We start from the raw sequence: 27083 nt of genomic DNA, 5'->3' as shown, positions 1-27083 counted from the left end.
TGAGGTGATGTATTTTGGTAGATTGAATTAGGGCAGGACTTACTCAGTTAATGGTAGTGCACTGGGGAGAGTTACAGAACAAAGAGATCTAGGGGTACGGGTTCATAGCTCCTTGAAAGTGGAGTCACAGGTGGACAAAGTGGTGAAGAAGGTATTGGGCATGCTTGGTTTCATTGGTCGGAACATTGAAAACAGGAATTAGGACGTCTTGTTGAAGCTGTACAAGACATTGGTAAGGCCACACTTGGAATACTGTGTACAGTTCCAGTCACCCTATTGTAGAACAAAGAACAAAAACAGCCCGGGAAACAGGCCCTTCGGCCCAACGAGCCCGCACCGCCTTTTTAACATTATCAGTCCCCCTTCCACCCATGACCCTTATCTATGCTTGTGGCATTCCACATTGAGAGAAAACTAATTTAGGGACAATTTATTACCTCCAGTCAGCCTAATAGCACATCTTTGGGGTGTCGGAGGAAACCGGAGCACACGGAGAAAACCCACGCAAGCATGGGGAGAATGCGCAAACTCCCTCAGACGCTGGCCCAAATCCATGTGTCTGCACAGCAAACAGCTGTCGTGTTGCCCAGCATCTGGTCCAGTTTAAGCAAACACTAACGACATGAAGCACTAGGCCTATCTCGAACATCCACGAGCAGCCCTAGTACAACCCATCGTGTGTATGCCCCCCGTTGGACAACAAGGCGGACCGACTTAAAACCTGTGAATTAAAAGAGAAAAACATTAGTATCATTCCACATCCTTATATATTACCAGGGACGTCCCAGTGCTAATGAACCTGATTTAAAACAATCTCCTATATCCTCCCATCTCCAACCCACTCATGTGCCTGTCTAAGTAACTCTTAAACAACTCCAGTGTGCCAGCCTCCACCACCTTGCTTGGCAGAGCATTCTACACCCCCACTATCCTCTGTGTGAAAAACCTCCCTCTAATATCCGTGTTATACCTCTAAGCCCGTGGCCCCTCGTACTGTGTGTCTCTAACATAGGAAATAGCTTACCACTGTTTACTCTATCTATACCCTTCATAATCTTATATACCTCTATTAGATCCCCCCTCAGTCGCCGTCTTTCAAGGGAAAACAGCCCCAATTTGCTCAATCTTTCCTCATAACCCAGCCCTTCCATACCAGGCAACATTCTGGTAAACCTCCTCTGCACTCTCTCCAGAGTCTCCACGTCCTTCCGGTAGTAAGGCGACCAGAAAGAACAGAGAACAAAAACAGCCCGGGAAATAGGCCCTTCGGCCCAACGAGCCCGTGCCATTTTAACATTACCAGTCCCCCCCTCCACCCATGACCCTTATCTGTTGTTTTATGGCAATCCACATCAAGGGAAACTGGATGCAGTACTCCAAATGCAGGCTAACCAACGTTCTATTCAACTGCAACATCAGACTCCAGCTCTTATACTCTATACCCCTTCCTATAAAGGCTAACATACCATAAACTTTATTCACAACCTTCTCCACTTGTACTGCCACCTTCAAAGACTTGTGCACTTGCACCCCCAGGTCCCGCTGTGTTTCTATACTCTTTATAGGTTTACCCTTTATCATATAACTCCCCCCTACATTATTCCAGCCAAAATGCATCACCTCACATTTATCAGGATTAAACTCCATTTGCCATACATCTGCCCAATATACCAGCCTATCTATATCCCACTGTATTGCCAGACACTGCTCCTCACTGCCCACCAATCCAGCCATCTTGGTGTCATCAGCAAATTTGCTGATCACACCACTTACTCCGTCTTCCAAGTCATTTATATACACTACAAAAAGAAGAGGTCCCAGTACTGAGCCCTGCGGCACACCACTAGTGACAGACCTCCAGCTAGAAAAGGACCCTTCCACTACTACTATCTGTCTCCTCTTAGCAAGCCAGTTCTCAACCCATCTAGATACCTGACCTTGTATCCCATGAGCCTTAATCTCTTCAACCAACCGACCATGAGGGACTTTGTCAAACGCCTTACTGAAATCCATATAGACGACATGAACCTTCGTCGACCGTTTTTGTCACCTCCTCGAAAAATTCTACCAGATTCGTAAGGCAAGACTTCCCCTATACAAAGCCATGCTGCGTATCCCTAATCAGATCGCAACGCTCTTCTCTCCATCAACTTGCCTACCACTGACGTCAAACTCACCGGCCTATAGTTACCCGGGTTATCCCACCTACCCTTTTTAAACAACGGTACCATGTTCGCTATCCTCCAGTCCTCTGGGACCTCACCCGTGTCCAAAGAAGAGACAAAGATTTGTGTCAGAGGCCCAGAAATTTCATCTCTCGCCTCCCTAAGCAGCTTAGGATAAATGCCATTGGGCCCTGGAGATTTATCAGTTTTAATGCTACCTAAAAGCCCTAACACTTCTTGCCTCATAATGGATAGTTCCTTCAATTGATCTACAGCTCCCTCAAAGACTGTGCCAGACATCAAGCCCCTCTCCTTCGTGAATACTGACGCAAAGTATTCATTCAGGATCTCCCTCATTCCCTTGGACTCTAAGCACAATTCCCCACCTCTGCCCCTGAGGGGACCGATTTTTCCCCTAGCCACCCTTTTGTTCCTAAGATAGGAGTAAGACGCCTATGTAGAAAGGGTATTATAGAATTCTTTTTCATAGAAACCCTACAGTGCGGAAAGAGGCCGTTTGACCCATCGAGTCTGCACTGACCACAATCCCATCTAGGCCCTATCTCCATATGCCTACATATTTACCTATTAATCCCTCTAACCTATGCATCTCAGGACACTGGGGCAATTTTAGCATAGCCAATCAACATAACCCTCACATCTTTGGATTGTGGGAGGAAACCGGAGCACCTGGAGGAAACCCACTCAGACACGAGGAGAACGTGCCAACTCTACACCGACAGTGACCCAAGCCAGGAATTGAACCCAGGCCCCTGGAGCTGTGAAGCAGCAGTGCTAACCACTGTGCTACGTGCCACCCAGATCGGATGTTATCAAACTAGAAAGAGTGCAGAAAAGATTTACTAGGATTCTACCGGGACTTGACAGTTTGAGTTATAAGGAGAGGCTGGGTAGACTGGGACTTTTTTCTCTGGAGCGTAGGAGGCTGAGGGATGATTTTATGGAGGTCTATAAAATAATGTGAGGCACAGGTCAACCTAGATAGTCAATATCTTTTCCCAAAGGTAGGGGAGTCTGAAACTAGAGGACATTGGTTTAAGGTGAGAGGGGAGAGATACAAAAGTGTCCAGAGGGGCAATTTTTTCTCACAGAGGGTGGTGAGTGTCTGTAACAACCTGCCGAAGGTAGTAGTAGAGGCAGGTACAATTTTGTCTTTTAAAAAACATTTAGACAGTTAGATAGGTAAGGTAGGTATAGAGGGATATGGGCCAAATGCAGGCAATGGATTGGCTTAGGGGTTTAAAATGAAAAGACGGCATGGACAAGTTGGGCCAAAGGGCATGTTTCCATGCTGTAAACCTCTGTGACTCTATAACAGACATGATGTAGCTATAAAGAAATTTGTAATGTATTTCCAAATCTGGAAAATATTGACCGTTATACATTGGTTCTTTTCGACACCTTTGCTCTTGAATTTTCAACTGAGATATAAAAATGCACTACCCGCAGTGGGCCCGTAACTTCTCTTCTCCGATATCTTACCTGGGTAGGGATCCCAGAAAATGCATTCCTCCCCCACTCTCCCAATGCTACCCTTTTACTGTACACACTTGACCTTCTCCCTGACTTCTCAAGGTGACTGAGACCTTGAAACTAACCTGTTTTTCAGTGACTACTGCTGCTAAAAAGGGGGCACTGCCTTTCACGAAAAGGATTTCTAAATGGCTGTACAGCACATTTCTCTCTTGGCAATAGTTGGAAGATCAGGCCCAAAAGTGCAGCTGCATTCTAGTGCAAGTTAAAATGAATGGAGTGACAGTCTATATGGATGATATTGGAATAGTGTAGATTAGTTGGGCTTTAGATTGGTTTCACAAGTCGGTGCAACATCAAGGGCCTAAGGGCCTGTACTGCGCTGTAATGTTCTATGTTCTAATCTGACTATGATCGCCACTCTTTGGAAGTTAGATCATTAGATCATTGTCCTTGTGCTTGTGTCTGAAATTGTCTTCACTAACCTTACCACGTGTAAATCAATGAGGTGCAAAAAAAAAGAAACTCCTGAGCTGTCAATTACTTCTGAACTATTGGAATTATTTTTCTGCTTCGATAAAATTTATGTAAAATTCTTGTTAAGCAACTGTGAATCTAGATGTATGTCTATTAACAACTTTTTGCACGCAGCTCCACTTTTGGTTTCCTTGGGAGCTGTGTGACTTGGGTAAAAGCTATGAAAATGTCAGTTTGTTTGATTGATCTATAGTTCCAGGACTCTTGTCCATTTGCTCCTTTTTATGAATTTTATCTGTTGCCAAAGTACATTATAAATTTATTACTGACAGTTCTCATATAACTACTGAAATTTGTTTATATTCGAAAATCGTAATTTTCTTATTTGGATCTTTGGCCACAGATTTTAACAAAAAGCTTCACAAGTTGTCTGGTTTTCCGCAGTATTTCGAGTGGACCTTTTGTGCACAGGAAACCTTGATTCAGAGGTAACTATGGAAGTGCAGCTTAACCTGACGATTAACTCATCAAAGAACATCACAGTCCTGAACTTCAAAAGGAGGAAAATCTGCTACAAAAGTAAGGGGTGCTACGTACAAGTGTTTTGTGCATCCTTTGTTTCCCACTCCAAGCCATTAATGAAACCCTGTTGGTTTAAGTTTAAGACTGAGGTTAGATGAATTTATGGTGAATCTGTTGTTTGTGCCAAGATTTGGAATTTTGGATTTCCCCTTCTCGTGGTTATCCATACTAAAACAAAATTCCACAATCCTTGATGGGAGAATGTGTGTGATGTGGCGGTGGGGAGCACAATCTTGCTCTTATTGTCTGAATATATAAAGTTGTTGGATAACATGAGGCACCCTAGCTGATCTTCCATAGCACATTAGAAAAAACAAATCCTGAATTACTTGTCAATGAAATAGAATGCTCTTCAGACCCTGTAACTGAGATTATCTTCCTTAGAATAGTGAAGTTAATTGTAGATTTGATAGAGGGTCTCAAAATCATGAACCTTTTCCCATGGCAGAAGGGTGAAAAACCAGTGGACACAGAATTAAGATGTTTGGCAAGAGTGTGAGAAAAGTGCCTATTCTGAATGATAATTATGATGATCTGGAATGCACTGCCTGTTGGAAAAGATTTCATAGTAATTTTTGAAAGAGAATTTAATTAATACTTCAAAGGAAAATATTGCAGAGCCACTAGAAAGAGTCACTGTCCTTCGCTGTTCTTTCAAAGAGTCAACATATACAACACAGCGATGCTATAATACTGCTTTGTAATTCCCTTTTTCTTTACCATCATCAGACTGGGAGGGAGTGACTTTGTGAACTGTAGTCAAATGGTGCAATTTATGATGAGAAAAATGAATGCGATGAAAGAGTGATGTCAGAATACACAGTAACTTTCAAAGAACCTGGTAAGACAGTAACAGGGTATTTGAAACTGCTGCTGTTCAGAAAATAACATAAAGAAACAAATCTAGCAATTGGCATGCTATTCTACTCAGTTCTTTTTATCATTTTTTGCATTTTATATTTTGTTTGCAATGAGTGAAACCTATACCCATTCGGTCCTGGACAAATTGAATGCATTCATTTTTAAGTAAATAAAATATTGATGAATATCCCAGTACAGGGTCAAGGGTGTGGCAATAACTATGAATTTGGGGAAATCAAATGGAGATAAAGATTAACTGATCAGAGAGCGAGAGAGAAAGCATGATGATGTTGCAGTTGCTAAGGATGAGCAATTGCTAAGCATAGGCTGAGAGAGGAAATAAATGAAAATATCACGATAAGATGCTTGGATAGTAGAGAATGAGGATTTTAAAAGACAAGTGAGAAAGGCGGAACAGGACGAAATGCCCAAAGAGAATGTGTCAGAGGAACAGAACTCTGACAAAGGGTCATCCAGACTCGATTGGCTATTAGCCCTGAATGTAATGATGTGCCAAGTGCTCATCCAGTTCCTCTTTAAAGGATGCGGATGACCATGCCTTCAGCTGCCTGAATATCCTGTCTAAATTGCTGTCTGTCTTGCCCCTTCATGCTAATCCTCAAAACCTACTTCTTTGACCAAACCTTTGGTCCTTGTCCTAATGTCTTGTTATGTGGCTCAAGGACAAATTTTATATGATAATGCTCCTGTAAAGTATCCTAGGATGTTTTATTAAATGACAAGAACTTGATTTTAAAAAAGGTTTATTGTGAAATGAGTTTAGGAAATCTCTATCCAATCATCCGTAGGATTCAGCTCACAGAACAAAGCTACTTGCAATTCTCTCCCCACAAATGCTGTCAGACCTGCTGACATTTTCCAGCATTTTCTGTCTTTGTTTCAGATTCCAGCATCTTTGCTTTTATCCTACCATTGTGGTGACTGGGTAAGACAAATAATGAAAGGTATAGCTAGGCAGGGACGCTACATTTCCAGGGGAGGTGTCAACACCTTTCAGTTCAGGTCACTTGAAGGCCATGTTGCAAACATTCACAGTAAGCTGATGAATGGCCTTGATCATTCACGGTAAACTATTGAGTGGTACTGACTTAAGTCCACTTTTCTGCCTGCTCCCTCTAACTTTGAAGGGAGAATTCCCCTAATTCTCATAAGTACTGATTTTTATGCCACCCTAAGGGGGCATGTGAGAGTTGGATTTAACATCTAATCTGAAAGGTGTTGTCTGTGACAATACAGCTGTTCTGCACTGGAATGTGAGCATAAATATTTATGTTCAAGCCTCTGGACTGAGACTTGAACCCATAATTTTCTGATTTAGAGTATTCTAATAATACTCACAATTGAGGCGTTCATGTTGAGAAGTCATTAATTTAGAATTATGACTTAGTATGCAGGGTGATTAAGAAATAATTTTGATACAAATGGTTCTCAAGATATGGAATTGATTGAAATGGAGTGATTGAGGCAGTGACCATTGTTTTTATGAAAAGATGTGTTGAATATTTGAGAGCGAGAGAGAGAGAGGTACGCTGTGCAACTAGCCTTGAGGCATTGTGGTATCATCACTGGATTAGTAATCCAGAGACCCAGGATGATGGTCTGGGGACCCAGGTTCGAATCTCAACACAGCGGATGGTGAAATTTGAATATAATAAAAAAAAATCTGGATTCAAAAGTCTAATAAGAACACAAGAACTAGGAGCAGGAGTAGGCCATCTGGCCCCTCGAACCTGCTCCGTCAGTCAGTAAGATCATGGCTGATCTTTTTGTGGTCTCAGCTCCGCCCGCTCACCATAAAGCTTAATTCCTTTACTGTTCAAAAATGTATCTATCCTTGCCTTAAAAACATTCAAGGTAGCCTCAACTGCTTCACTGGGTTAGGAATCCAAGTCTCACAACCCGTTGTTTGAAGAAGTTCCTCCTCAACTCAGTCCTGAATCTGCTTCCCCCTGCTATGCCCCCTAGTTCTAGTTTCACCCACCCGTGAAACTTCTATCTAATCTCTGCTTCTATCTTATCTATTCCCTTCATAATCTTATATGTTTATATAAGATCTCCCCTAGCCCCAATCCACTCAGTCTCTCTTCATAAGCCAACCCTCACAACTCTGGAGGCAACCTAGTGAATATCCTATGCACCCCCTCCAGTGCCAGTACATCCTTTCTCAAATAAGGTGACCAAAACTGTACCAGGTGTGACCTCACCAGTACCTTATGCAACATAATCTTGCTGTTTTTAAACTCCATCCCTCTAGCCAATGAAGGACAAAATTCCATTTGCCTTCTTAATTACCTGCTGCACCTGCAAATCAACTCCTTGAGATTCATAGAATCATAGAAACCCTAAGTGCAGAAAGAGGCCATTTGGCCCATCGAGTCTGCATCGACCACAATCCCACCAAGGGCCCTACCCGATATCCCTACATACTTATCCACTAATCATTCTAACCTACGTGTCTCAGGTCCCTAAGGGGCAATTTTTAGCATGGCCAATCAACCTAACTGTACATCTTTTGACTGTAGGAGGAAACCGGAGCACCCAGAGGAAACCCATGCAGACACGAAGAGAATGTGTAAACTCCACACAAACAGTGACCCAAGCCAGGAATCGAACCCAGGTCCCTGGAGTTGTGAAGTAGCAGTGCTAACGACTGTGCTACCGTGCCGCCCATTTCTGCACAAGGACACCCAGGTCCCTTTGCACGGCAGCATGTTGCAATTTTTTACCATTTAAATAATAGTCTGTTTTGCTGTTATTCCTACCAAATTGGATGACCTCACATTTATCAACATTTTACTTCATCTGCAGACCCTTGCCCATTCACTTGGATTATCGATGTCCCTTTGCAGACTTTCAGCGTCCTTTGCACACTTTCACATCCCATGAAAGAGCAGAGAAAAAGAAATTGTGTTGGTGAAAGACCAGTGAAGAAACGATAGGCTAACTAGCTATAAACTTCTGCTGTTTTAGTTGTTCGCTTTTCTTATAAAAAGGATTGTCAGTGAATTGTTTGAAAAATGTTTTCTTTCCATTTGGAATTTGTTTAGGTCTGGTATTTCAGCAGTGGGTACTTCAGCATGTATTTACAGTTCCCTAACTGCAAATTGCAGCCAGCAATCTTTGGGGGCAGAACTATGAGTATTTTAGCACAAATAACTATTGATATTGAAGAAAAAAATTACATATTATGGCCTTTGTTTAAATCCCTCTAGAACCAGAACAAGAAGAGAAAAATCTCATTTACCCAGGCAAAAACAGCAGCAAAGATGGAAGAACTGCATGTGAGTAATGACTTGGGAAAAGCTGATTGTTTTTATGGAATCACAAAATTGTTAATAGCGCAGAAGGCCATTTGACCAATTATGTCTGCACTGGCTTTCTGAATGAGCATTTCATTTAATGACTTTCATCCTAAAAACCTTACACATTCATCCTCTTCAAATAACAGTCTTAATTCCCTGTTGAATGCCTTGATTGAGCCTGTCTCCACCACATACTCGGGCAGCACATTCCAGATCTTTTTCTTCCATGAGTGAGAACAGTTTCTCCCTAGCTATCCTATCCAGTCCTCTCATAATTTTGAATACTCTGTCACATGCCAGTTCAAGAAAAACAGTTCTAGCTTCTCCCATCTACTTTCATGAAGTGGAGATGCAGGAGTTGGACTGGGGTGGACACAGTAAAAAGTCTCACAACATCCGGTTAAAGTCTACCAGATTTATTTGGAATCACGAGTTCTTGGAGCTCTGCTCCATCATCAGGTGATTCCAACCGTTCATATGATTCTTTTTTGCCCCCACCCTTAAAGTGTGGTGCCCAGAACTAGAAACAATAGTGTAGCTGAGGCTGATCTACTGCACTTATACAAGTGCAATGTAATGTCCTTGCTGTTGTACTCTATGTCCTTATTTGTAGCATAAATTTTGATTTTAAAACAAATCTTAAAAAGTTTTAAATTTAAAGGGTTTAGTCATGGCAGGAGAGCTCAAACTGTGATTTGCTCTTCCTGTTCTATGTTGGAAGCCAGGCACATTGCCAGTGCCCAGGACCAACATGTGTGCAGGAAGTGTGTTCAGCTGCAGCTCCTGAAAGCTTGGGTTTCAGGGCTGGAACTATGTTTGGGGACACTGTGGAATATCTGCAAGTCTAAGAGAATTGTGGATAGCACGTTTAGAGAGCCGGTCACACTGCAGTTGAAGGAACTTCAGGAAGGAAGGGAATGGATGGTCAACAAACAGTCCAAGAGAAACAGGCAGATAGTTCAGGAGTTTCCTGGGGCTGCTCACAAATTGATATTGCATTTTAGAGGCTGATGACGATGCTGGTTCCTCCAGGAAGTGCAGGTAGCCAAGCTTCTGGCACCACAGGCAGCCTGTCTGTACAGGAGGAAAGGAAGAGCAATAGTAATCAGGGATTCTGTAGTTAGGGGTACGGATAGGTGCTGTTGTGGCCGTCAAAATAATTCCAAGGTGGTGTGTGGCCTCCCTGGTGCCGGGGTGTGGGATGTCACTGGCAGCAGGGCAGCCTGAAGGGGAAGGATGAGAAGGCATAGGCCATGGTCCATGTTGGTACCAATGACATAAGTAGAAAGAAGGATGCAGTCTTACATCAAGAATTCAGAGAGCTAGGTAATAGAATAAAAAGCAGAACCTCTCTGGTTGTAATTTCTGGATTATGCCCAGTGCCAGTAGCAAGCACAGAAATAGGAAAATAGTGCGGGCGAATGTGTGGCTTAAGAGCTGGTGCAGGAGGGAGGGATTCTTGGATCACTGGGACCATTTCTGCAAAGGTTGGACCAGTTCAAGTGGAATGGTCTGCATCTGAACCAGAACGGGACAACCATCCTTCCAGGTGGGTTTGCTAGTGTTGTTGGGGGGAGTGTAAACTAATTTAGCGAGGGGAGGGGGACACAGACTGTCAGCAGAATAGGGACACAGCATAATACAGTAAAACAGTCATTTTGGAATATAGAATCTTAAGGCAAGACAGGTGAAGGGGTAATAGTGGAAAAGTCATTGCATTACTTGTTAAGAAGTTACTTCAGTAGGGAGAGATAATATTTTGGAAGTTGCATCAAATGAGGATTTGAGGGTTGATATTAGGAATAGAAAAGAGGCAACCACATTGCTGGGTGCTTCTGATAGATCCCCAGACAGCCAGTGGGAAATTGAGGAGTAAATATGAAGAGCATAATTCAAGGAGTTGTGTGAAACAAAAAGTTGCAAAGTTGCAAAAAAAAGTTTTGGATTGGGGGGATTGGATTTTAATAATATAAGGCAAGATCTGGCCAAGGTAGACGGGCCAAGGTATGCTACAACTATACCGGACGTTGGTGAGACCACATTTGGAATATTGTGTTCAGTTCTGGTCACCTCATTTAAGAAGGATGTGGAAGCATTGGAGAGAGTGCAAAGGAGATTTACTAGGATGCTGCCTGGTTTGGAGGGTAGGTCTTATGAGGAAAGGTTGAGGGAGCTGGGGCTTTTCTCTTTGGAGCGGAGGAGGATGAGAGGTGACTTAAAAGAGGTTTATAAGATGGTGAGAGGGATTGACAGAGTGGATGTGCAAGAGACTATTTCCTCAGGTGGATGTAGCTGTTACTACAGGGCGTAACTATAAGGTTCATGGTGGGAGATATAGGAGGGACGTCCAAGGTAGATTCTTTACTCAGAGAGTGGTTGGGGTGTGGAATAGACTGCCTGCTGTGATAGTGGAGTCGGACACTTTAGGTACTTTCAAACGGTTATTGGATAGGCACATGGAGCACTCCAGAATTATAGGGAGGGGATAGCTTGATCTTGGGATTGGACATAGCTCGGCACAACATTGAGGGCCGAAGGGCCTATACTGTGCTGTAATTTTCTGTGTTTTAGACTGAACAGCTACTAATGGGGAAGTGTACAGAAGAGCAGTAGTGGGCATTCAAGAAGGAAGTGGAGCGGGCCCAGGCCCAACATGTTCTCTGTAGAGTGTTAGGAAGGATAACAAGCCCAGAGAATCCCGGATGGCTTGAGATATTCTGGATGCGATGAAAAGGAAAAGAGAGCTTTTTAGCAAGTACAAGGGGAACAAATCAGTGGAGGCACTAATGAAGGACAGAAAGTGTAGGGTGCAGCTTAATGAAGCAATTAGGAGAGCAAAGAGAGGATAGGAGAGAGCTTTAGCTGGTAAAAGTAGGGAAAATGCCAAGATATTCTGGAAGTATATCAGTGGGAAGAGGATGACAGAGCAGGAGTAGGAGCCGTTGAGAACCATGGGGCCAATCTATTGGTGGAGCCAGAGGATATCAGTAGTATGTTGAACAAATATTTCACATCTGTCTTCACCCTAGAGAATGAGGGTGAAGGTAAGGACCTCAGAGAAAAAGACTGCAAAGGAGCAACAAGGGATTTGAGGTGCTGGTGGGCTTAAAAGTAAACAGGTCTACAGGTCAGATGAAGTGTGTCCCAGGCTGCTATGGGAGGGAAGAGAGGAGACTGCAGGGATTCTGACCCAAATTTTTAATTTCTCACCAACCACGGGAGATGTGCTAGAGAACTGGAGAATAGCTCATGTGGTTTTGCTACCTAAGAATGGTTGCAGGGATAAGCCAGGGAACTACGGACCAGTGAGTTGCACATCAGTGGTTAGTGTTGGAGAAACGTCTGAAGAAGAGCATCTTTATCCACTTAGACAGGCAAGGTTTGATCAGGGATAGTCAGTGTGGCTTTGTCAGAGGCGGGGGTCATGCCTAACAAATTTGATTGAATTTTTTGAAGAAGTGACCAGGTGTGTAGATGAGAGTGGTGAGTCAATGCAGTTTATATGGATTTCAGCAAAACCTTTAACACGGTCCCAAATGGAAGACTTATAAAGAAGGCAAATGAATATGGGATGTGGGATAATTTGATAATGTGGATTCAAATTTGGCTTACTTGTATGAGACAGAGGCTGATGATATCAGGCTGCTTTAGTTTCTAGAAGCCAGTGTCTAGTGGCACACTACAGGGATCTGTGCTAGACCCCTTATTATTCGTCATTTATGTAAATGACTATGTGGGAGGTCAGTTTGGGGGTGACACAAAGATTGGCCAGGTGGTTATCAGTGAGGCTGAGGCTGAGGCTGGGTGACAGGAAGATATAAATAGAATAGTGTTGGAAGGAGTTTGGAAAATACTTTGACAAGGAAGTATTTAGTGAATGGCATGACATTAGGAAGTTCTGAGGGAAAAAGGGACCTTGGCGTGCTTGTCCATATATCTGAAGGTGGTAGGGCATATTAGTGGGTTGCCGTAAAAGGCATATGAGACATTTGCCTTTATCAATCAAGGCATAGATATAAATTCTGGGAAGTCATTTTTGGAGTTGGATAGAACTCTGCTGTGGCCACAGCTGAAATAGTGTGTGCAGTTCTGGCCATCACATTATAGGAAGAATGTGATTGCACTGGAGGAGAGGAGAGGAGACACTGCCAGCTCCAAGTGGAGAGGAGACACTGCCAGCTCCAAGTGGAGAGGAGACACTGCCAGCTCCAAGTGGAGAGGAGACACTGCCAGCTCCAAGTGGAGAGGAGACACTGCCAGCTCCAAGTGGAGAGGAGACACTGCCAGCTCCAAGTGGAGAGGAGACACTGCCAGCTCCAAGTGGAGAGGAGACACTGCCAGCTCCAAGTGGAGAGGAGACACTGCCAGCTCCAGGTGGACAGGAGACACTGCCAGCCCCAAGAGGAGAGGGGACACTGCCAGCCCCAAGAGGAGAGGGGACACTGCCAGCTCCAAGAGGAGAGGGGACACTGCCAGCCCCAAGAGGAGAGGAGACACTGCCAGCTCCAAGAGGAGAGGAGACACTGCCAGCTCCAAGAGGAGAGGAGACACTGCCAGCTCCAAGAGGAGAGGAGACACTGCCAGCTCCAAGAGGAGAGGAGACACTGCCAGCTCCAGGTGGACAGGAGACACTGCCAGCTCCAGGTGGAGAGGAGACACTGCCAGCTCCAAGTGGAGAGGAGAGGAGACACTGCCAGCTCCAAGAGGAGAGGAGACACTGCCAGCTCCAAGTGGAGAGGAGAGGAGACACTGCCAGCCCCAAGAGGAGAGGAGACACTGCCAACTCCAAGCAGAGAGGATCTCCAAGAAGATCATGCATACTGACACAGATATCAAGTTTCACATAAGAACAGGATATGTTCCTGTTCCTGACTCATCGATTGACAGTTCCGATGTGCCACAGCGAAAAACCGCACCAACCTCCTCAGAAGACAGGATATAGAACATAGAACACTACAGCACAAACAGGCCCTTCGGCCCACGAGTTGCGCCGATGACATCAACACCTACCAATCTATAGACCTATCTATAACCCCCAATCCCATAAAACCCCATATACTCATCTAGAAGTCTTTTAAAAGACCCCAGCGAGTTCGCCTCCACCACCACTGACGGCAGCCGATTCCATTCACTCACCACCCTCTGAGTGAAAAACTTACCCCTAACATCACTTCTGTACTTTCCTCCCCGCACCTTAAATCTGTGTCCTCTCGTAGCGACCATTTCAACCCGGGGAAATAGCCTCTGAGAATCCACCCTATCTACTCCTCTCAACATTTTATAAACTTCTATCAGGTCGCCTCTCAACCTTCCTCCAGGGAAAAGAGACCCAGCTCCCTCAACCTAACTTCATAAGGCATGCCTCCCAGTCCAGGCAACATCCTTGTAAATCTCCTCTGTACCCTTTCAATAGCTTCTACGTCTTTCCTATGGTGAGGCGACCAGAACTGCGCACAGTACTCCAAATGAGGCCTGACAAGGGTCTTATAAAGTTGCAGCATTACCTCCCGACTCCTAAACTCAATCCCTCGATTAATGAAGGCCAGTACACCATACGCCTTCTTGACCACCTCTTCCACCTGCGAGGCCGATTTAAGAGTCCTGTGGACCCGGACCCCAAGATCCTTCTGCTCTTCAACACTACTCAGACTCCTGCCCTTGATAGTGTACTCGTTCATCCCGTTGGTTCTGCCAAAATGGACGACTACGCATTTATCCGCGTTGAAGTCCATCTGCCACTTCTCCATCGGACTGAGTACCCTTCGTTATCCAGCTCTTCTCTGGAGCCTTCAACATGTATTTGATGAAGATGACCATCTCGCCAAAGCCATCCCCGTATACCCACTTCTTGCCTTCAAACAACTGCACAACCTCAAACAGATCATTGTCCACAGCAAACTACCCAGCCTTCAGGAGAACAGTCACCACACAACCCTGCCACAGCAACCTCTGCAAGACATGCCGGATCATCGACACGGATGCCATCATCTCACATGAGAACACCATCCACCAGGTACCGGGTACATTCTCTTGCAACTCGCCAACGTTGTTTACCTGATGTGCTACAGGAAAGGATGTCCCAAGGTGTGGTACATTGGGGAGACCATGCAGACGCTACAACAATGGATGAATAAACACCGCTCGACAATTACCAGGCAATTACCTGTTGGGAACACTTCAGCTGTCATGAGCATTCACCTCTGATCTTTGGGTAAGTGTTCTCCAAGGCGGCCTTCATGACACATGACAACACAGAGTCGCTGAACAAAGACTGATAGCCAAGTTCTGCATGCATGAGGATGGCCTCAACTGGAATCTTAGGTTCATGTCACACTATCTGTAGTCACATCTGTAGATCTTGGGTTCATGTCACACTCCTGCAGTATAGCTGTGACTCCCTCTTTAACCAGTACTGCCACTCCCCCACCCCTTTTACATCCCTCTCTATCCCACTGGATCATTAAGCTGCCAATCCTATCCTTCCCTTAACCAAGTCTCTATAATGGCAAAAATATCATAGTTCCAAGTTTTAATTCAAGCTCTAAGTTCATCTGTTACACTTCTTGCATTGAAACAAATGCATTTCAGGCCACCAGACCCTCTTTGATCAGCAATCACTCCCTGCCTGCGCTTCCTCTGAGTCTTACTGGCCCTACCATCTCATTTCTCCTTCATTTAATTCATCTTTCCACCAACACCACCCTCTTCCTATTTCTAGCCTCAGTGGCACATGGCACTGGTAGTAATCCTGAGATTACAGCCCTTGAGGTCCTGCTTTTTAACTTTCTACTTAATTCCCTAAACTGCTGCTGCAAGACCTCGTCACTCTTCTTAACTATGTAGTTAGTACTAATATGTACCATGACGTCTGGCTGTTCACCGTCTCCATTCAGAATGCTTTCTGCCTATTCAGCGATATCCTGGACCCTGGCACCAGGGAAGCAATACCATCCTGGAGCCTATTTCACATCCATAGAAGTGCCTATCTCTTATACCAAGTGGCAGACAGTGACTAGTTGGATAGCACCAGGATCACTGCTTGGATACAGTGCAGGAACAGGCCCTTCAGCTCTCCAAGCTTGTGCTGATCATGATGTCTGCCGAAACTAAAACCGTATGCACTTACAAAGTCTGTATCTGTCCATTCCCATCATATTCATGTATTTATCTCGTTGCCTTTTAAATGCCGCTATGATACCTACTCCCACCACCTTCCCGGGCAACGCGTTCTAAGTATTCATCACCCTCAGTGTAAAGAAAACTTGCCTTGCGCATCTCCTCTAAACCTTTCTCCATGCACCTTAAACCTATGTCCCTAGTACTTGACTTTTCTACCCTAGGACTGTCCACTGTGTCCATGCCACTCATGGTCACCCCTCAACCTCCATCATTCCAGTGAGAACAAACCGAGTTTATCCAACCTGTGATTTTTAAGGTGCATCTGGACAAATACATGAATAGAATGGGGATGGAGGGACAAGGACTCCGAAAGGGTAGGGGTTTTAGTTCAGTTGGGCAGCATGGTTTGTGCAGACTTGGAGGGCCGAAGAACCTGTTACTGTGCTGTGATTTTCTTTGTTCTTTATTCAACTTCTCCTCATAGCTAATACGCTCCATATCAGGCAACATCCTGGTAAACCTCTTCTGTACCCTCTTCAAAGCATCCACATCCTTCTGGTATTGTGGCAACCAGAATTGTAATATTCTAAACGAGGCCTAACTAAGTATAGCTGCAGCGAGACCTGCAAATTTTTATATTCAATCTCCCAGCCAATGGAAGGCAAGAATGCTGGATGCCTTCTTGACTATCTTATCCACCTGCGTTGCCACTTTCAGTGATCAGTGGACTCGTACATCGAGATCTGTCTGCCTGTCAATACTCCTAAGGGTTCTGTCATTTACTGTGTAATTCCCACATGCATTGAACCTTCCAAAATGCATTAATTCACGTTTGTCCAAATTAAACTCCATCTGCCATTTCCCTGCCCAAGTCTCCGACCTCTGGTCTATATCTTGTTGTATCCTCTGACAATCCTCTCCACTATCCGCAACTCCATCAATTTTTGTGTCATTGCGAGCTTACTAATCAGGCCAGCTACCTTTTCCTTCAAATCATTTATGTATACTATGAACAACAAAGGTCCTCGAAATGATCCCTGTGAAACACCGTTAGTCACAACCTTCCATTCAGAAAAGCACTCCTCTACTGCTATCTTCTGGCTTCTATGGCCAAGCCAGTTCTGTATCCATTTTTCCAGCTCTCCGCTGATTCTGTGACTTCACCTTTCGTACCAGTCTACCATGAGGTTCCTTGTCAAGGCTTGACTGAATGAAGTCCATGTACATAACATTGCTTGCCTTTCCTTATCTATCGTCTTTGTCATTTCCTCAAAAAACTCAATCAAATTAGTGAAACACGACCCCTCCGTGACAAAACCATGCTGTCTATCACTAATAAATCCATTTGTTTCCGAATGTGAGTAAATCCTATCCCTTAGAATCTTTTCCAGTATTTTTCCTGCCACTGACGTAAGGCTCACTAGCCTATCATTTCCTGGATTATCCCTGCTTCCCTTCTTAAACAATGGAACAACATTGGCTATCCTCCTGTCCTCTGGAACTTCACCTGTGGCCAATGAGGATACAAAGATTCCTGTCAAAGGCCCCAGCAATTTCCACCCAGTCCATCACTTTGGTGAATACTGAGACAAAGTATTCATTCAGTTTCTCGCCCGTTTCCTCTGGTTCAATGCATAGATTCCCTCCACTATCCTTGAGTGGACCAATCATTTCACCGGCTACCCTCTTGCTCTTTACATATATATAAAATGCCTTAGGACTTCCCTTAATCCTGTTTGCCAAGGACTTTTCATGACCCCTTTCAGCCCTCCTAACTCCTTCCTTGAGTTCCTTCTGATGTTCTTTATATTCTTCAAGAGCTTCAACTGTCCTAAGCCTTTTAGACCTTACAAATGCTTCCATTTCCTTTTTGACAAGGTTCATAATATCCCTCATCATACAGTGTTCCCAATACTTGCCACACTTATCCTTCATCCTCATAGGTACATACCATTGCTGAATGCCAAACAACTGACATTTGAAAGTCTCCCATATGTCAGATGTTGATATACCCTCAAACAGCCTCCCCCCAATCTACACTTTCCAGATCCTGCTTAATGTTGTGGTAGTTAACTTCCCCTACAAATTTGTGTTCCTGCTCTGTTTGTATAAATGGTAGTAGTTTCAAATTTCATCTTTGTGCTTGACTTCCTAACAGTTGATGCTGTACACACAGCACCCACTACCTCCACCCGTGTGTTCTACATTAGCGTTGGAGTTTGTTGTGCCGTCATATTCTTGGTGGCAATAATACTGGCTGTTCTGCACTTGCACAGCATGAAAAGAGTGGAACTTGATGACAGGTGAGTGGCTTTCAGTTTAATGCATGATCTGAAGGTATGGATTGCAATGAATATTTCAATGTCAATAGGATTTAATTTGGGAGACAAATCTCATTCATAATGTACTTAATGGTCTAGTTAATGGATTTGCAGTGTTTCTGCTCTCACTGGGATTTAATGTCATTTTAAATAGGCTTCTCATTTTTTTTCTGGTGCTTGTTCATTGTCCCTTTAATAGCAGTGTAGTTTAACTGAGTGTGACTGACCTAGAATTGTGGATTTTATTAGTGTCTTCAATAACAGAAATAACTATTGACAAATCTAATTTTCCAGTCACAGTTAGACCTATGTTAACCAGATGTTCGGCTGCAATGTTTGCTAATAATCTACATGAATAATATACTTTTAATGAGAGTATTTGGTGCATCGTTGTTCAAATTTAAAAGACCCTCTCTCCAATTCTTTCAAAAAGAAGTGAATGTTATCGTCTTTACTGTCAAATAAAGTAATAGGTATAGTCTGCACACAAAACATTTAAATTAGATTATCGCCTTAAATGTAATTTTAAAGTAATTCTTTCTGTTGTGCCCCAATTTGACATTTGTAAGTAATTGGTAAACAATTCACCAAAACACTCTGAGGAAAGATTTGCAAGATCCCTTATTTTCTTAACTCCTAAACTTTATCTCTTGATTTCAGTGAAAAGAAAATTGAGAGTGATTTCTGTTTAAAGTACCTCTGACTTCAAACCTATTTCTCATCTTTAATTCTTCTAAAATCAAATTAAATTTATGTTCACATGGAGGCTTGCCATTTCAGTTTTGTTTTGTAATATTTGGAGGGCTGCAGCCACAAATGCCTGTTCAGTGGATGTTGATACTCTAGACAAGCCTGATAGCTAGTCTGGGGTTATCTAATCATGAATTAATAAACCACTGGCTTTCTTTGTCGTATACTTGGCCAGAAATGGTTTTAATCTTTATATAGCAGTGATGAATTGTTCTACCTAAAGCTCATTTCCATAAGAAAAGGAAAGATTTGCATGTCTTTGGGGAAAAGCGGTGTGGTAACTAGTGAAGTGCTCCTTCACAAGAGCAACATAGATAAACAGGCTGAATGGCCACTTAGTGCTGTAACCATTCTATAATTCTAAATTGCTGTTACTTGTTAAAATATGAATGAAAGAATAAAAATTGCAAATGGAAATACGGTATATGTATTGTAATAAGCTTTGTCTTTTGTGTTGTCAGTATGAGTGATAGTGGAAGCTCTCAAGGCTTGTCGCAACCCTCTACGCAGACCACCCAGTATTTGAGAGCTGATACACCCAACAATGCAACGCCTGTCACTAGTAAGATTTCCTTCATTTGAATCATTAGAAACTGTATACCTATGTTTACAGTTGAGGGCAAGGCTAATTGTAGAGTTAAATATTAATCGTGTTTTGGAATAAAAGTTTATCTTTCTGCATTCCTATTGATAAAACAAAAAATTGCATAGTTAAATAGTACAGGATAAAACTTATCTGAAATGAACATAATGAGCCCTCTATATTTTTCCACATCTAATCGTAACTTTGTTGTACAAATTTGCTTATTTGTTTGAAATGGAGAACAAGATTTGAAGATTTTTTGGGCTAGGTTCACGATACTTAAATATATTTATTTAATACTTTTCAAGATGTTTAGACTTTGATCTGGGTAAGATGGAGAGTGGTATTTTCTGACCCCCCACTCGTGTGTTTTCCAATGTTTATGCCATACTGCGAAGGATCCTACCAGGCAAAACAAGGAGATGCTGGCCAGAGTGTTAGTTGCCAGAAAGTTCTATTAAAGCAATGTGCATTGTCTGTAAATCAAGTTGAGTAACACATTGATAACATTCAGCCGAAATCCTCTCAACCTATTCACATTCAGGATCTCATCATTGTCTACAAAAGTACTAATGACACTGAATTATTATAAATTAACAAACAGATTGCTAAGCATTGTGAAACTGTTTTCTTCTTCATCTATTGCCTGAAACAGTTCAGCTGTGGTGGTTCCCTGAGACCAGGGGCTAATGTTACTGCTGCCGTAGGGAGCGATGTGCAATACAATGAAGACATTGGCCTCAATTTTCTCCCATGTCCCTCCCCAACCCCAGTACCTCCCCAACCCAACACATAAGAACATAAGAAATAGGAGCAGGAGTAGGCCATCTAGCCCTTCGAGCCTGCCCCGCCATTCAATAAGATCATGGCTGATCTGTTGTGGCTCAGTTCCACTTTCCCGCCCTCTCCCCATAACCCTTAATCCCCTCTCTTATCAAGAACCCATCAACCCGCTTCTTAAAAATATTTAGCGAGGCAGCCTCCACCACTTCAACGGGCAGAGAATTCCAGAGATTCACCACCCTTTGAGTGAAGAAGTTCCTCCTCAACTCCGTTCTAAACCGCCTCCCCTTTATCTTGAGGCTGTGCCCCCTAGTCCTACTGTCTTTTTCACAATGGAAATATCCACATTGACCCAGGTTTTAAAATAGATGTTTCCTGTTGACTCATCACTGTATTTGAATGGCAATTCTATATCATAATTTGGTCTTGAATTGAATGTTGCCGGTATGGCATTGGTTTTGATAAATTAATTTGCCAGAGAATTGGATTGGGATAGTTAAAATGAAGCTTTTGTTACCTGCAAGTTGTTGCTCATCCATTATGGGCTGCATTTGAGCAACAGTAGGGCAGCATTGTGGCACAATGGTAGTATAGTCTCCCCGTATCTGCGTGGGTTTTCTCCGGGTGCTCTGCCTTTCTCCAAAAATGTACGGGTTAGGTGGATTGACCACACTAAATTGCCCCTTAGTGTCAGGATTAGCTAGGGTAAATGCATGGGGTTATGGAGATAGGGCCCGGGTGGGATTATGGGATGCAGACTCGATGGGCCGAATGACCTTCTTCCACACTGTAGGATTCTGTGAATCTATGATTTTAGTACTTACTGTGAGTCGGTGCAACATTGAGGGCCGAAGGGCCTGTACTGCGCTGTTATGTTCTATGTTCTAATGTTCTGTAATGTTTTGGAGAGTTCACAATTATGAAGAATGAACATGCCATGGACATGCCATGGAAAAGCTGTAAGTGGCTGGCAGAGAAGGAAGCAGTAGAGGGTATGAGCTCGCAGGAAGATATTCTAATAGGGTCTACAAATAGAAGCTCATCTTCTTTGAGCTTTTGGAGGAACACAGTCCCTCAGAAACTGAAATTGTTATGTCAGCTGTTGGCAGACATCTGGGGTACTCTGCAGGGAAATGTAGGAACAGCAGTACACCATTTAATCCCTTGAGCTTGTTCGCCATTCAGTGAGATCCGGGTTGTTCTGTGACCTGGCACGATCTACCTGCCTTTCCTTGCTTAATACATTTGGCTTACAAAAATCTATCAATCTCCATTTCATAAAATCATAGAATCATAGAAACACTACAGTGCAGAAAGAGGCCATCTGGCCCATTGAATCTGCACCGACCAGAATCCCAGCCAGGCCCTACCCCTATATCCCTACACATTTACCTGCTAATCCCTCCAACCTACTCATCTCAGGACACTAAGGGGCAATTTTTAGCATGGCCAGTCAACCTAACCCGCACAGTTTTGGACTGTGGGAAGAAACCGGAGCACCCGGAAGAAACCCACGCAGCAACAAGGAGAACGAGCAAACTCCACACAGACAGTGATCCAAGCGGGAATCGAACCCAGGTCCCTGGAGCTATGAAGCTGCAGTGCTAACCACTGTGGTACTGTGCTGCCCATTTACAAATTAAAAATTGATCTCGCATCAATTTTCATTTTTGGAAGCAAGTTCCAAACTGCAACGTGTGAAAATCTGCAGCCTGTTGAACATGTGTGGCCATGTCATGCTAATAGCTCAGAAGTCATAACTACCCTCAAGTTCTTTGTGGTCTGGAGCCTCACAGGTCTCAATAGAAGGCACAGCAAGGATATAAATGTTATTTGACAGAACAAGCACATATATAAATTCCCTAGGATGACTGCTAGCAAAATAATAAAAATGTAGGGATTCCATCTCTGGCTAATGCTGGAACCTTTTTATATCCTTTCATGGGATGGGGCTGTAGACCATAAGTTACTGTCCATCCCTAATTGACCTTGATGATGAGCCGCCTTCATGAACTGCTGCGGTCCATGTGGTGTAGTGGACCCACACGGCTGTTAAGGAAGGAGATCCAGGATTTTGACCCAGCGACAATAAAGGAGCAGTGGTACATTTGCATATCAGGCTGATGAGTGGCTTGGAGGGAAACCTGCAGATGGTGCTGTTGTCATATATCTGATGCTGTTGTCTTTCTAATTGGTAGAGATCAAGGGTTTAGAAGGTTCCTTGGTGAGTTGCAGCAGTGCATCTTGTAGATGGTTCATACTGCTGCCAGTGTGTGCGAGTATGGATGGAGTGAAGGTGGGGAGATCCCTAAACAAGCATCGTTTCTCCAAGTGGAAATAGATGCTCTCCTTCAGAACTTTTTCCAATAGTTTCCTGACCACTGATGTGTGACTCACTGGTCTGTAGTCCCCTGGCTTACCTCTACAATCCTTTGAGTCCTCTGGCACCTCTACCATGGCTGGAGAGGAATTAAAAATTTGGGTCAGAGCCCCTGCGATCTCCTCCCTTGCCTTCCACAGCAGCCTGGGACACAGTTCACTCAGACCTGGAGATTTGTCCATTTCTAAGCCTGCCAACAGCTCCAATACTATGTCAATTGGCTCAAGAACCTTGCATTCTCTCTCCCTGAATTCTATGTTTTTATCCACATTCTCTTGGGTGAAGACAGATTGATATTTATTTTTAATTGCATTATTTCCACCATTTAATTTGTCCACCTTTTTAAAATCTCGCTTTCTATCTCCCCGCCACCAACTTGATTAGGGCCGTCTGTTACATGTCATAGGTTTCCTTTGACACTCTGCTTATCTTAGTTCTGCCATTTACACATTCTGATCTCTTGATGGGCCACTGTCATCAGCATCCTTCACGGCCATGATCATTATTTACATTCCCTTTGTAATTTTGTGCATGACACCTATGTCATTTCATAGAAACATAGAAAAAGTACAGTACAATACAGGCCCTTCTGCCCACAAAGCTGTGCCGAATATGTCCCTACCTTAGAGATTACTAGGGTTACCTATAACCATCTATCTTACTAAGTTCCATGTACTTATCCAAAAGTGTATTAAAAGACCCTATCGAATCCGCCTCCACCACCGTTGCCAGCAGCCCATTCCACACACCCACCACTCTGAGTGAAAAACTTACCCCTGACATCTCTGACAGCGGAGTGCCTCAAGGATCTGTTCTGGGACCCTTGTTGTTTGTCATTTTCATAAATGACCTGGATGAGGAAGTGGAGGGATGGGTAAGTAAGTTCGCTGATGACACGAAGGTCGGTGGTGTTGTGGATGATCTGGAAGGATGGCAAAAGTTGCAGCAGGACATAGATAGGATGCAGGACTGGGCGGAGAAGTGGCAGATGGACTTCAACGCGGATAAATGTGTAGTCGTCCATTTTGGCAGAACCAACGGGATGAACGAGTACACTATCAAGGGCAGAAGTCTGAGTAGTGTTGAGGAGCAGAAGGATCTTGGGGTCCGGGTCCACAGGACTCTTAAATCGGCCTCGCAGGTGGAGGAGGTGGTCAAGAAGGCGTATGGTGTACTGGCCTTCATTAATCGAGGGATTGAGTTTAGGAGTCGGGAGGTAATGCTGGAACTTTATAAGACCCTTGTCAGGCCTCATTTAGAGTATTGTGCGCAGTTCTGGTCGCCTCACTATAGGAAAGATGTAGAAGCTATTGAAAGGGTGCAGAGGAGATTTACAAGGATGTTGCCTGGACTGGGAGGCATGCCTTATGAAGTTAGGTTGAGGGAGCTGGGACTCTTTTCCCTGGAGAGACGAAGGTTGAGAGGCGACCTGATAGAAGTTTACAAAATGTTGAGAGGAATAGATAGGGTGGACTCTCAGAGGCTATTTCCCCGGTTTGAAATGGTCGCTACGAGAGGACACAGATTTAAGGTGCGGGGAGGGAGGTTCAGAAGTGACGTTAGGGGTAAGTTTTTCACTCAGAGGGTGGTGAGTGAATGGAATCGGCTGCCGTCAGTGGTGGTGGAGGCGAACTCGCTGGGGTCTTTTAAAAGACTTCTGGATGAGTATATGGGGTTTAATGAGATTGAGGGTTATAGATAGGTCTGTAGGTTGGTAGGTGATGTGATCGGCGCAACTTGTGGGCCAAAGGGCCTGTTTGTGCTGTAGTGTTCTATGTTCTATGTTCTATGTTCTATCTCCTCTATACCTACTCCCCAGCACCTTAAACCTGTGTCCTCTTGTGGCAACCATTTCAACCCTGGGAAAAAGCCTCCGACTATCCACTCGATCAATATCTCTCAACATCTTACACACCTCTATCAGGTCACCCTTCATCCTTCGCCTCTCGAAGGAGAAAAGGCCAAGCTCCCTCAACCTATCCTCATAAGGCATGCTCCCCAATCCAGGCAACATCCTTGTAAATATCCTCTGCACCCTTTCTATGGCTTCCACATCCTTCCTGTAATGAGGCGACCAGAACTGAGCACAGTACTCCAAGTGGGGTCTGACCAGGGTCCTATATAGCTGCAACATTATCTCTCGACTCCTAAACTCAATTCCTTGATTGATGAAGGCCTTCTTAACCTCAGCTTCTCTCTCCTCTTTCTCCTCACTCACCGCACCCCCCCGCCCTCCTCCTCTTCCTCCTCCTCCTCCACCCTCCCATCACCACCACACAGCCCGGATTCGCACCATCACCACCACACAACCCAGACTCGATTTTGAGGCATTTCGTTATTCGAAATACTATGAGATCTTGGTGGAAGTTCTGTTTTATTAGATTAGTAGATTCTCCTTGATTTTACCCTTGATACGGGTGGCACAGTGGTTACCCCTGCTGCCTCAGCGCCAGGGTACCGGATTCAGTACCCAGCTTGGATCACTCTCTGTGCAGAGTCTACACGTTCTCCATATCAGCATGGCTTTCTTCCGGGTGCTCTTCTTCTCCCCACTCTATTGTTCTCTCTTAAAACAAATGCATACGCTCTACATATTGCACCTAATCTTCTTAATTTGCTTCAAATGGTTACCGAGAAACAGCATGATGAAAATTTATTTTCTGCTTACTGAGATCGATTTGAATCAAAATGCAAACCTCTTCTGCTCTGTAATTAGGGCCAATGTAGTAATGGAGAATCCAGACGACCACCAGTTAATACTGGTCAATACTGGTGCATTGGCACCAGTATTGGGGCAGGTGGGACCTGTTCAGATGGAACGGTCTTGGTTTGAACCGTGCTGGGACCAGAGTCCTGGCGACTCGTAAAGGTCAAGGATGTCCCAATAATAAAGGGAGTTGGGGGCATGAGAAAGGTTGGTAGCGTTCCTTCAAATAGGGTCCAGATAAAGGCTGGGATAAAGACACTTTATCTGAATGCACGAAGCATTCGGAACAAAGTGAATGAGCTGGTGGCGCAGATCAGCACAAATGGATATGATCTAGTGGCCATTACGGAAACATGGTTGCAGGGTGACAGGGACTGGGAGCTGAATGTCCAGGGGTATCAAGTGTTTAGGAAGGATAGACGGGAGGAAGAAGGAGGAGGGGTAGCTCTGCTGATTAGGGATAGTATCAGGGCAGTAGTAAGGGAAGATATAGGCTCCAAAGAGTAGAACGTGGAATCGTTGTGGGTGGAGATAAGGAACAGTAAGGGGAGGAAGACGCTGGTGGGTGTGGTCTATAGGCCCCCAAACAATAACTTGGAGGTGGGGCGGGCTATAAACAAGCAAATAAATGATGCGTGCAGGAATGGAACAGCGATAATTATGGGGGATTTCAATCTACATATTGATTGGTTGACCCATGTCGGACGCGGTGAGCTTGAGGAAGAGTTCTTGGAATGCTGCCGGGATAGTTTCCTTGAACAGTGTGTGATGGAACCGACGAGGGAGCAAGCTATCTTAAATCTGGTGTTGTGTAACAAGGTAGGTAGAATTAGGGACCTTGTTGTGAGGGATCCTCTTGGGAAGAGCGATCATTGTATGGTTGAGTTTTTGATACAGATGGAGGATGAGAAAGTAGGGTCCCGGACCTGTGTCCTGTGTTTGAACAGAGGGGAGTACGATAGGATGAGAGAGGAATTGGCAAATGCAGATTCGGGACGCAGATTGGTCGGTAGGACTGCTGAGGAACAGTGGAGGATCTTTAAGGAGATCTTTTTCGGTGCTCAGCAGAAATTTATTCCGATGGTAAAGAAGGATCGTAGGAGAAGGGATAATCAGCCGTGGTTATCGAAGGAATTAAAGGAAAGTATTAAATTAAAAGCTGATGCGTTTAGAGTGGCTAAAAGTAGTGGGCAAGTAGAAAATTGGGAGAGGTTTAAAAATCAACAAAGATTAACGAAGAAGATGATAAAGAAAGGAAAGATAGACTATGAAGCTAAACTAGCACTAAATATAAAAAAGGACAGTAAGAGTTTTTATAAATATATAAAGAGGAGGAGGCTGGCTCGGGTGAATGTTGGACCCTTAGAGGATGAGAGGGGGGATATAGTGGTGGGGAATGAGGAAATGGCTGAGGCCTTAAATAAGTTTTTTGCCTCAGTCTTCACGGAGGAGGACGCAAATAGTTTGCCGGGTATTAAAGATAGAAGGATGGTAGGAGTTGAGGGCCTGAATGCGATTACTGTCACTAGAGAGGTAGT

General features: G+C 44.0%; 1 protein-coding gene across 2 annotated transcripts in view; it reads left to right on the top strand.

Moving 5' to 3' along the window:
• Positions 1 to 27083, top strand: part of ryk (receptor like tyrosine kinase) — a 367912-nt gene that overhangs the window by 121706 nt on the left and 219123 nt on the right. For both annotated transcript variants that reach the window (XM_080184943.1, XM_080184936.1), the window contains exons 4-7: positions 4581 to 4715; positions 8813 to 8881; positions 18180 to 18324; positions 19554 to 19654. In XM_080184943.1, the coding sequence (XP_080041069.1) occupies positions 4581 to 4715; positions 8813 to 8881; positions 18180 to 18324; positions 19554 to 19654 (450 nt within the window). The remainder of the gene's footprint in view (positions 1 to 4580; positions 4716 to 8812; positions 8882 to 18179; positions 18325 to 19553; positions 19655 to 27083) is intronic.

The sequence above is a fragment of the Carcharhinus amblyrhynchos genome, chromosome 3 (genome assembly GCF_965287045.1).
Source record: "Carcharhinus amblyrhynchos chromosome 3, sCarAmb.v2.hapA, whole genome shotgun sequence".
In the NCBI taxonomy this organism is placed as follows: domain Eukaryota; kingdom Metazoa; phylum Chordata; class Chondrichthyes; order Carcharhiniformes; family Carcharhinidae; genus Carcharhinus; species Carcharhinus amblyrhynchos.
Note: the sequence above shows the minus strand (reverse complement) of the source record. Positions and strands in the feature narration are given on the sequence as shown.